The sequence below is a fragment of the Camelina sativa genome, chromosome 7, assembly GCF_030686135.1.
Source record: "Camelina sativa cultivar CO46 ecotype springtype chromosome 7, ASM3068613v1".
Taxonomy (NCBI): domain Eukaryota; kingdom Viridiplantae; phylum Streptophyta; class Magnoliopsida; order Brassicales; family Brassicaceae; genus Camelina; species Camelina sativa.
In genome coordinates this window covers 20829125-20841937 of record NC_141886.1, presented here as the reverse complement: position 1 = coordinate 20841937, position 12813 = coordinate 20829125, and the positions used below count along the sequence as shown (strand labels likewise).

The following is a 12813-nucleotide window of genomic DNA, read 5'->3' as shown; positions in this document are numbered from 1 at the left end:
TCCCACGCATCTTGTCATCACGTCCACAATATTTCTCCACGTCAGCACGTCATGTAACGTCAGCATATCAGCCTTCTGAGATACTTCACAGCTGCCTGTTCCCTTCAAAGCTTTGTTGCACTTTCATTTTCTCCCGTGCAATAGTTCGTAATGCTGTTTCAAATAGTTTCTGGCTCTTAAAGTATTTTTCTATCAATACTGCGATATTCTTGCTAGCATTTCTCCCTTATACTTGCGACGATTCCCCAGTGTTAGAGGTCAAACAGTCATTAGATAAAGATGAAAAAAACATCATTTCGATCAAATAATGTTGATTTTTTTTGCATAGTACAACATTTTGAGAAACTAGTAGTGACTATGGCATTTGTTTGCTTCTTTGTCTAATTGACATTCTTTTCACTAGCTATATTTTTGACATTTTGCTATAAATATTGTACGTACTACAAAAGTGAAATTTTAAATTTGACTGAAATTAAAAAAAAAAAAATCAAATTGACTTATATAAAATAGCACAATTGACCTTGGTAAATTTTTTAAATCACATAATCGACCACAATAATTTTTTTTTGACCCTGATGTAATGATTTCCTAGTTCCGCCACTGTGCGTACGTACGTATCTACATATATTTTGGACGGACACAACAACATATCCAAAAGTAAAGATGGTTATGTTGTCATGAAAAGTGCTAATCCAATATTCAATTGACTATTTCCTAATGAAAACGAAAAAAAAACAACTATGAATGTGCTTCTATGTGTTATGTTTTGCTATTAACGGGCCACCTCATCCGCATCACTGACAAAACTGTTTGTCACCGCGTAGTTTCACTCGGTTCTTAATTACAATCGAGCAATGCAAGAGGATGCTCCTGAAACATTGTTCTATTCTTTTCTACTACTCTTAGCAATAGTCTTTCAATTTTCTGTTTTCGAACTAATTTTAAGCTTTTTTATTACTTTGCTTTAATCAATAAACTTAACATTGAAAATTAACAATAATAATTAATAAGTGTATATTGTATGAAGAAAAAAAGAAAGTGTATTTAATGTAGTAAAACTGTAAATTAAAAGGTACCTTTTTGGAGGGAAAGTTTTTTTATAGTCCCAAAACGTGCCCTTTCGCTGAACCATGTGTCCTTTTTAAGGAATCATCAAAGTCCTTATCACACCATCAATCATGCAATATATATACCCTAATCTAAAAGACACCCACTATAATATAACTATTGAGGGTACGTCTTATTTCTGCTTTTGCTTTCCCAGTCTGACAATTACACATTATACATTGCATATAATCTCATTGTCGTAAAATATCAAAATCTTTGGATCTTCAAGACTTCAATAATGTATCATGCATGCACATATGCATCCCCACTGAAAAAGAAAATAATATAGATAACAATGATTTCTACTTTATTATACACTTAGCCCGCAGTAGACAGTAGTCTTGACTTTTAACCTGGCGATAACAAATTCTCTAGCTAATAACAATTGTGTAATACACACATGAACAGGGACAGGCGCCGTACATATGGAAGAAAGTTCAGTGTTTCGTATGGTCCTCATCATGCATTTTGCAGTCCGATTATATCAAACACAAGTACTGTGTGTGTGTGTGTATTGCACGATTGTTATTAGAGAAAACATAGCATTCTTATATCGAAAATTGGGTTACACAGTTGTTTCCGATGTAAAACAGTTTATCTATTGTTTGTTCGAAACATAACATTCTTATACATTTTTATATCGGAAATTATTTAAGTCGAAATATATCTTCCACCTATTTTTTATTTTATTCAGTCTGTAATTTTTTTGATAAATTTAATTTCTCGATGATATTAAAAACAAAACTAATGTCTTCTTTAAACATACTAATTTGACTTAGTAAATTAAAAAAACTCAAAAAAATATAGAAAGTAAAAGTCATATGACTTATACGTATATATAGTCGTTTTGAATAAACATTATTTGCGTATCTTGTATTTCGTTGATGTGGATTACCGGAAGCAAGGGTCAGGCTGGTATGTGACTTCTGTTGGTACAAGTTCGTTGACATTTTTTTTTTTTTTTTGACATCGTTGGGAAAAGATCTTTAACACATGGTTTGTTAATATCCCCTCTAACAAACCAAGAAAATAATTATTTGTTTAGGAGTAATGTGGAGTTAGGGTAGTGGTTAAAGTACGTTGTGGTAGGTTAGGGACAAGCACTAAGATGAAAATTCAGATTCCATCCAAGTAACACGATAGGGCTTGCGTGGAAAGTGATTAAAACATTTTAAAGCAGGACAACCCCTAGGGTTCGGCTTTTGTTGACGTGAAATATGGAAAGAGAAGAAATATGCGTTGGATGTGTGTCGAAGCCTCGTTGGTTCCAAGTAAGTTTATGGCTTAAGTATATCCAAAGAAAGTTCCTTTCTCTCTTTAACGTTTTTGCAATGTAGTTACAATTACGATGTCGATGGATCAATTCAATATAGGATAAGAATAAAGTACTAGATCTTGTCGGGGATACAAATTTTTTGCTCTTTTGTTAAGATCATTCTCGTTAGTTAGAAAATTTGAAAAACAAATGAGAATGTTACATGTCAAATGTATAAGAAACAATCCAAATGAGCTTACGATCCATTGAAATGTTTCACGTAATAAGTATATGGATTTGAATAGAACATGGTCTGAGAATTTAGATTCGTACATACTGAAATAAATAAATTAGAAATAGTGGCCGTTCTAGTTTATTTGAAAACACTGATTGCTTGTACATAGGCACAATCCAAGAAGAATCTATAACTTTAAACTCACATGGGGAGGGACGTAATGTTCGCTCATTTTAGAGTTTATTGCTTAAGTAGTTGGTCCACATAAAGATATCTTTTGGGAAGCGAAGTGCCATGAGGACCCAAAAAAAACTAAAAACAAAAGTGCACGTATGTACGTGTTCGATAAATACATAACAAATTAACAGATATACTGTCACTCATGAAGACACTAATTGAAGTGGACTAGCGTACGATACTGTCCTACCAGTTTCAGAACACATTACGAAGCAAAAGTGGTAAAAGGACATGTCTTCCTGACTTCCTCTTGTCGATCTCTCATTCGTTGCTTCAACAAACCTCCTTTTCTATCTTTCTCCTGCTAATATATGTTATGGAACTTACTTGCGTATAAACATATTGACTACATCTTGCGAACATGCAACAATTCGACGGCCCAATAGGCTTTAGCTAATGGCCATAAGATTTTGTGATTAAAATTGTTCAAATATGGCCTATGCCGATAACTATATGTGATTGGAACTGTTTGGTTTTGGATTCCAAGATATTCCCCAAAACAATTTAAAGAATCAAGATCGCACAAATGTTATAATGGTTCACTCCAAACGTGAGAAAATTTTACTTTTACTTTTACTCTTTTTTGTCAACGGTGAGATGCCACTAGGTATGACTACAGTTATGATTATTACGATTATGGTTTATTAACCACTGGTTACGATTAAAAAATTTGTTTAATCTTAACCATAACCGTTTAATAAACGGTTAAACGGTTACGGTTAAATACAATTCCGGTTGAAGCGGTTACAGTTATATATAGTTACGGTTATTTGATAATATGATACGGTTAATATTATTTGATATTATTTATTTATAATTAGTATGTTTTTAGTGTAATCATATTTCTATATATCATATGATTTATATTAAATAAATAATTATTAGTATATTTCATTATATATTTAAAACGGTTACGGTTAACAAATTACGGTTTAACTATGCGGTTAATCAATAATTTTGATACGGTTACAGTTAATTAACGGTTATGGTTAATATAATTTAACTATATATCTACGGTTAACAGATATGGTTTTTAACCATTTTATATGGTTACGGTCTGGTTACGGTTCAGATACGGTCCAAAATACGGTGACGGTTTAATTTTGGTCATGCTTACATGTCGCTATAATCAGATTCGAAGTTCTTACAAAACTATTCGCTCTTTGGCGATCTCAACACCTATAAGGAATATATGAGAGGAAGGAAACCTGTAAGACAACCCAACATAAGTCTGAAACGGATAAAACACCTAAAATGTCCTTTTAACGAACCCTCAGGAGAAATAGACTCCACAACCCTCAACATAAATGAAGAGGGCTCCATTTCCAATTAGACGGGCCAATTTCTTTTCTTACAAGCCCAATGTAATTTCTTTTTTAATTTGCTTTCAAGAGCCTCTAATTCCAAACTCAAGCAAGAAGTGATAAACCTGAAAATTGTAAACTGATATAATCAAATAGAGTGAAATAAATGAGTCTCCAAAGGTCTCAAATACATGATGCGGAGACACTGAACAACAAAACGAAAAAACTAACACGAAAATAAAATATTCCAAAATTCAAAAAAGTAAATAATGTTTGGTCAATCACGCAAATTCCCTCGCCTGCATCCTCATCTCATCGTAGAATTTTTCAATGAATCTCTCAGCCTTCAAGTCAATTGAATCATCTTCGCTGAAGTAATCAAACGGCTGCGGAAGCTCCCTTGCTTGAGAAGCAACTCCGAGGGCATAATGCAAAGGCTCCATCTCCATCCAACTTTGTGTTATGGTATCGTCACTGTAGCCAATGCACCGTGAAAGAATCAATAACTCGTAAATGCGTTTAAGGCCCGCTCTAGTTATCCGAATTCGCTTCCTACAGGAACGAATAAGTGATGTACGTGAAGGAGAGAACTGATACTCTTGGAGAAAGTTATAGTTGTATTGCTGAAGGAGTTTGACCCTTTTGGATGACCTTCTTCGTTTTATGGGAATGAGCTTGAGTCTAGGGATGATGGGTCTTCTCAAGATCGACACTTTTAGTAGTTTTGAGACCCTCTGGAAAATGGGTCTTCTTCTTTGGGACATTTTGATATAAAAGAAACTTTAGAGTTTAATTCTTGGAAAGGACATCAATGTTCAAGATTTATAAAAGATGAAAAGTTTTGAGTTTTTAGATCTAAGCAGGAGCGCCAAGCCAACCTGTTAAAAAGCCATGGTCGGTTTGGTTGTCTACTTTTTCAATTATATGTCTATGTATGTAATAAGTAGCCGTTGGAGGTTCCTTTTCAATATAGTTTTTAATATATTTTTGATAAAGGTAATATTTATAGTTACCTTTTTATATAGGGTTGAAGTGGAAAACAATGTTCTTTGCTGTACACATGTATTTGTCTTGACAGTTTAAGTTATAAGTTAGAATTTGTTACACAGAAATATTTACTTTAAGTTAGGATTGTTAAATCAAAATCTCTAATTTAGGATAAATAGAGGTTACGTCTAAAATAAATAGAGCTAGGTTACGTTTATAATTGTTGGCGAAAAATTAAAATAAATAGAGGTTACGTCTAGGTTGAGTGGAGACTAAATAAAGATTACAAACTGAAGCAAAGCTTAATTCGTGGTTGTGACTCTGAATTGTCACTTTAATTAAACTAGATAAATACACATGCTATGTGCGGGTTATTGACTTACTATTTTTAACAATTTTGCTACTAATTTGTTTTTTATATAGAGTTTATTTATATATTTTTTTTTGTGTGGAAATTTTGAAAAATATAATTTGAAGTTAATTGTTTTCGTACTTCACATACGTTTTCTCATTTTGTAATTGAATTATTAGATGCATGAACAATTTTGTTTTGAGAGATTTAAACATTCTACAATTTTTGTCTAAACCTTCAAAAGAAAAATATTTTAAATGAAAGCTTGATTTAAAGATGCATATTTTGTAAAATAGAGTTTTTGGTTGATTTTTTTTACATTCACTCAAAAAAAAAAACGCTTAAGTATTTAGATATAATCATACTTAAACTTCTGAATTAAATACTATGAAACACTACCATTTTCTTTTATTAAGAATTGCAGGTTGACTAACTGTTTCATAGATATAATTAAGATAGACATCTTTCTTTCAGGTTAACTTTTCAACTTCTTGAATATAACTCTAAAATTTGGTTTTTAATAAGAATTTCATTTCAGTTTTCTTTTTGACAACTTCTAAATATTAAAATATATGAAAACCAATAATCATGAATTTATTCAACTATCTTCCTCTTTGTCTCTGTATTTTTCTAAACCAATATTCTATAGTTTTATTCAACTATCTTCCATTTGATAGTGAACAAAACCCCAATCTTCTTTATATATAAAAAATTGTTTTCTTAAGAAATTTTTTTTATGAATTTCTCTACAATATTAACCAATATCTCTATCACTACTGCAACTCTTTAAACTACTGACAAAATTGTAACCCCTAAATCATATGCCTATACATTCATGGTTTAGACCAAAAGGAAGAAGTGGCTCTTTGATTCACTTCTGATGCTCTTTTGTCTTCTGGTGATACATCTATTTTCTTGGAACATGTTCTAAGTCTCTCTAAATTACTTATGTAAATATTGAAATTGTTTATGATATAAAAAAAGAATAAAAGATATGAAAAATATTTCATATTCCTTTTAAATGTAGGTCTGTTTACTTTTAATGAGCATAGACATGTGACATTCTCTCCACTGCTGATGTGTCATTCATATGGAGAGAGTTGGCCATCTTTCATCATATAGATTATGGGAGCGAGTTTACAAACAATTTTAAACTGCGCACAACTTATTTCAGAGAATTTAAAAATAAATAAGAAAACAAGTATATAAAAAAAACTATGATTGATTAGAAAAGTTATACTAATTTTAAATAGTTAAATTTTTTGTTGGTTAAACTTGGCTTAAGAAATTAGAAGTAATTGTGAAGTGACCTTAGTGCAGTGGCAGGAGGTAAGTCCATTTGTAGAAGGTACCATCACACCCGGAATCGAGTCCCGCTTCCTACGAATATAGGAATTTGGCTAATAGGCCGGCAAGCTGTGGCCCAATGATTGGCAAAAAAAAAAAATAGAAGTAATTATAAGAGAATTTTGGCCTTATAAAACCAAAAAAAAATACAAAAATCCAATGGCCACATAATTTACATGGCCGTGGTCCAATTACACTTTGTTTTTATTCGGTGCACAAAGAATTTTTAACCCCTCTCAGTTTTAGGCTCCCATATTCCCATGTATTAAAAAAAATGAAGTCGATTTATTCGTAGATGATCCTACTAAAAATATTTAGCATGCTTTTAAATATGTCACGTTGATAATTTGTAAAACAAAAAGAAAATAATCGAAATATAAATATGTATACTTATAATTAGTGAAACGTATTATTTTATATAAAAAGTTTGATTCTCAAAATTAGTAATTCACCAAATCGTGACGCGTGTTAGTTTTAACGATCAGAGATTAAAGTTAAAAAATCACCAGATCGTGACAAGTGTCAGTTTTAGTGACTAAATATCCAATTTAATAACCCATCAGATCATGACACATGTCAATTTTAACAATCAAAAATCACATATAAAAGTTAGTAATTCATCAAATTGTGATACGTGTCAGTTTTAACGATAAGAAATCACAGTTTTCAAGGTTGGTAAAACGATGCATAAGATAATTGTAATCTTATTATATTAAAAAAAAACTTTGTTAATCCTAGAAAAAAATGATTGTAAATACATCCCTCTATATAAGCAAATAGATGAATACATATTTTTCACCAAACAAAATAATTTCGATTAGCTTTGTCTTTCTTGGTAAAATTTTATTCTTTGTTTTTTATTAACTTTTTGTTTGACACATCATCGTTCTTGAACAAGTCTCGAAAAAAATTTGTTTGTTGTTTAATTAAATTAAACAACTATTTAAAAAGATTCCTAGATATTACCACGTGTTTTCGTCGTCGTTTCTTTGAATTTTATTTCATTTCTCAATTTCATAATGCATACTATGCAATCGTTGACTTTGAAGTGTTAACAAAGTTTCTTATGCATAATAACTAAGGTGGGGTTATTGGTTATATGATTTTAATGGATTTGGAAATCCAAATAAAAATCATGTGTTATTCAATCATTGATTTTAAAATATTTATCAAAATTATGTGTTATTGGTTATATGATTTACAAATACTTGTTAAAATCTCATGTTATTCATTTAATGATTTGTTTTTGGATTTCAAAATCCACATTATGTTTTAATTGGATTTGAATGGATTTGACAGTGTAAAATATAAGAATTCAAATCCAAGGATAAAACATATTATTTTAAAATTGATATGTTTTGATTTCCATTATTTATGATTCTATATGGATTTAGAAATCACATCTCCAATAAGAGCCCCTAAAGTTTTTGGGATTAACAAATTTCTCACGGTATTATTATTCTTGTAACATCCCGACCGTCACCTCTCAGTAGGCCCCATGTCCAGTCCCAGTCCATGGGCCCACTTTCCTTAATGGGCCTCACGTCCTCTTACTAGGTCCGTGAGCCCATCCATATCCGACGGTCGGTTTGCTACGTCCGGGAGTTCTCTCATGACCTTTGACCGAAAAGATAGGTGCACTTTGGTGACATAGGTGACCAAATCAATTCTCTTAAACGTCTTCGCATGTCCCTGAAACCGGGGTATCACAATTATTTCTATTAATTTGCAGGACATGTAGCATAAAAAAAAAAGATGAATACACAAATGCAAGATAACAACAAAAATTATATAACACTAGATCAACTAAACAAAAAGCGTTCTTGCCATCAAACAATAGTACGTCTTACAAGAAAGTGGGAAGCAATAGGCTCATTGGAATAAATTTTCTCATAAAATAGAAAAATGATTAAGGAAAATATACAGAAAATTATTAATGCTAAAAAATATAAATACTCACTTTTATATAAACATAGATCGTCTCATACTATTCATCTAATAAAATAATTTATTCAAAATATTGTTTTCAACTTTGTTCTATTGGTCAAACTTTTTTAATGTAAAGACAAATTTTCCTTATATTTTAAACCAAAATATACTCCTACTTTCTACTTTTTCAATTTGGAATAGGTAAGATTAATATGTTTACCAAAAAAAAATGGAAGATTAATATATGCATCTTCTTTTTCTAATACTGTATTGTAAAATTTATTGTAGAAGTTTTAGATTGTTTGATTTAATTTATATTTTCATCTTTGAATTATTTGGGATTCATATATTACCGTGCTTATTATTTTCTATTATTTCATTAATTATATCAAATTTATTTTTTTCTAATTTCTCCATCTTGATTTGTTGGTCAGAGACTTTTTTTTGTGCAAACATAACTGTTACCATTCGTTCAATCTCAAAAGGAGATAAAGAGGAGAAGGTTATAAACCTAATGATTGGATAAAATAGGCTAATCAAACACAAGCCTACAACAAGCATAGATAGATTGGAAAAACATAAATCGCTGTTGATAAATTTTCATGAAATACATTTAGAAATTTAACATCAGTTATTATCAAAAGATTTTGTGACGTTGGAAAACGGTCTTTAGTTTTGTTTCAGGAGCAAGCCACTTTGAGATAGCTAAAAGACGTGAACATGTTCTCTCCACACATGAGAAGGGCAGAGCCGAGGTTCTCTCTATGGTAGAGGAGGTTGGACGCAAGGTTATCTCTCTAAAGGAGGAAGGTGAGGGAGGTTGGACGCAAGATTATCTCCCCAAGGGAGGAAGGCGGAGCGAAGGTTCTCTCCATGGTGGAGGAGGTTGGACGCAAGGTTCTCTCTATATGGGAGGAGGACAGAACTGATGTTCTCTTTATGGTCAGTCATACACTATTGTGATGTAATTTATTTTTTATTCAAAATGTTTTTAGTGATTAAAGAAACTATGCAAAAGTGAAAGTAAAGTGATATAATAGTTGTCTTAATTTGTTCATAAAGACATTTTCTAGGTAGTGGTAAATAATAAATTTGTAACATATAGTATACCTAGGTGTAAAAAATATAGTATTAATGGTAACATACATAAAAGATTTGTATATGGATATAAATCAGTATATTATAGTAAAAATAAAAATTATAAATAATGTACAATAAATTTTATTATATTTTTATGAAATTTAAATTTGTTTACAAAACTTTAAACCCGCACATCTGACGTGTCCTTATCTAATATAAATATATATATTTTGGGTTAGCCCTACACAAAAGAAAAAGAAACATGCCCTTTTCATACTATGGAAAATTCATAAGTAATAGTAATATGAAAAGATCAGATTAATTTTAAAAAAAAAATTGTTTTATAAAAAAAATTATAAGAAAAAATAACAAATAATGTTTTTTTCTATGTGAAAGATTACACCACATTAAAATATCATTTTGTTGGAATATAACAACACACTTAATAATTTACTTGTATTATTGAAATATATTATTCTAAATTCTTTTAACAACAAACTGAAACGACCCGCCCCTTTTTTTTAATTAATAAATAATAAATATAAATATAATATAACTACAACTAGTGGTCCCATATCCACTAGCCACATATCCACAACCACAGACAACAGCGGAAATAGCAATATCAATAAATATCCAATAATAATATAATCAATAAATATCCATAACAACAATCCAATAATCAAACATCAGGAAATATGAAACCGGCAACCTAACATTGTTCCTAAAAACCCAACTCTAGCAAACTAGCAATGCCAGACAACATACAATCGAGTCCCTAGAACATCCTCCTCTTCATCGCCTTGATTCCACGATCACACTTTGCCTTTACCTGCACCACAAACACATATTGAGATGCATGAGTATTTGATAAACACTCAGTGAGGCAATCCTCCCATCTACTGGGCTATACACACAAGCAACAATGATATCAATGTTCCAAACAATCAACAAACAAGACATACAAACCAGGAAATCGAACATGTCTCGCTGGAAGAGAGGTGTCGACCGACAGCAGCTAAGTGTCGACCGACACTGGCCTTGGTGTCGACCGACACTACCCCACAGTGTCGATTGATGCCTAATTTGCTGGTGTCGACCGACACCAAGTGGTGTTGACCGACACCAAGTGGTGTCGATCGACACTCCCTCTGCAATCGCGATCCGCTCGAAGCCGAGAGTCAAATCTCGCTACCAACCTCCTCCAAATTGCCCAAAACTCAAAACCCAAGCCGGAAATATCCTTAGAAACCTGTAGCAACCAATCCCCAGCAAGAAAACACACAAAACAACAACACACAAGCAAGAACAAGGAAATCAAAGGCTTAGATTAGCCATGATCATGCACTCACCTCTTTGCAGGAAGATTTGGACCAACAGCAACGAATCCTACACTCCCAACAACCTTCTAACACGTTCCTGGCCCTAGATCCTCACTCCCACAGCAAGATCTCACCAAAAACACCTTGAAATCTCACAAACTCTCTCAAGAACCTTTAGAAACTGTTTTCTCCTCTTTCTCTCACTCTCAAACGGCGTAAGACAACAAAAACACAACCCTAGGTCGTTTTCCCTCTTTTAAACTTCGGTTCAATGGTTTTCCCTAAACCAAACCGGTCCAAATCGATAATTAAATCAAACTGGTCGAACCAGAGAGTGTTGGTGTCGACCGACACCACCAATAATGTCGATCGATACCCATCCCAAAAAACCAATAATTGGTTCGCGGATGTTACACAAACTTACTAAACATTGTTAGTAAAAGTCCACAAACATATATAGTTTTAAGAAATACCCAACAAAGATAAAAGATCTCCTAAATTAACATACTAGAATGATCATCAATCGCTTCACTAACTTGTGTCGTGGACAGAGTCGGATCAGATAAGTATGTGACTCACTATTAAATCCATACACGTGAAAAATTTTAATCGTAATTAATATCTCACAAGCTACCCATAACATGAAGAAATGAAGATATTTGTCTTACAACTATCGGGAAAGACAAAGAACACGGAAAGAATGTTGTAGACCCTGCACAAACAAGGACGTTGAGAAAACTACAACGATACAAACACAAATGAGTTACCATCTTCACCCTTGTGCATTTCATGATTATCATGTCGATCGACTATCAAATGTAACAAGAAAAATGTGTTCAAATCACTAGGAGCTGCCACGTATATCTTTGGTGCATTTTTTTCCTCTATATGAGTAGGAGCTGCTACGTATATCTTTCATCTACTCTTAATTAGTATTTTCTCTAATATTTTTCAAGTTTTTGATTTTTCTCTTTATTCTCTATAGTTTAAAACATTTTTTTTCGATCACTATAACATCCACGAACCAAAATAGCTGGTTAAGAGGTGTGTCGATTGACACAAAAGGTTTGTCGGTTGACACAAAAGATGTGTCGGTTGACATAAGCACCTGCGGTTTAATCGATTTCGGTTTTAAATCATCGGTTCGATGCGAGTTGGATTTAGGAAGTCCTAAACTGGAGTATATAAGCTGGAATTCAAGATAGGTTTTGGTAGTAGCCTCATTTGTCGATTATAGAGAAAAAAAGAGAAAAAAATTCTTGAGAGTTCTAATTCGTTCTTGGTGAGATTTGTTCATGTGGTGTGGAGATCTGAGGCTGGGAACGTGATAGAAGCTTGCTAGGAGTGTGTTTTCACGGGTTTAGAATCAGATTCGTCATTCTCAAAGGTGCGTGAATGACCATGGATGATCTAAGCTTGAGAACCCTCTGTTTCTGTGTTTTGTTGATTGGTTGATGTTTTTACCGTGATTGTTGTGAGCTTTACTTGTTTTTGTGGCTTGGATTCGTTCTGTGAGTGCCTTGGACGAGTGGAAGGTCTTTTGGGACGAAGATTCTCGCAGTAGATCGCAGGAAAACGATGGGCGGCTTCTGTATCGATCGATGCAAGTAGTATGTCGGTCGACGAAAATGCGAGGATGGCGCAAGAAACCTAATGAG

General features: G+C 32.5%; 1 protein-coding gene across 1 annotated transcript; it reads right to left on the bottom strand.

The window, feature by feature from the left end:
• Nucleotides 1-4260: 4260 nt before the first annotated feature.
• On the bottom strand, nt 4261-4996 carry LOC104701457 (uncharacterized). Its single transcript, XM_010417153.2, has one exon. It carries the CDS (start codon nt 4900-4902, stop codon nt 4420-4422), a length of 483 nt encoding a protein of 160 aa, XP_010415455.2. The 5' UTR covers nt 4903-4996; the 3' UTR covers nt 4261-4419.
• Between the last annotated feature and the right edge of the window lie 7817 nt (nt 4997-12813).

Bases quoted from the DNA above. Each gene is read 5' to 3' on its own strand.
- LOC104701457 (XM_010417153.2), bottom strand. From the start codon at position 4,902: ATGTCCCAAAGAAGAAGACCCATTTTCCAGAGGGTCTCAAAACTACTA.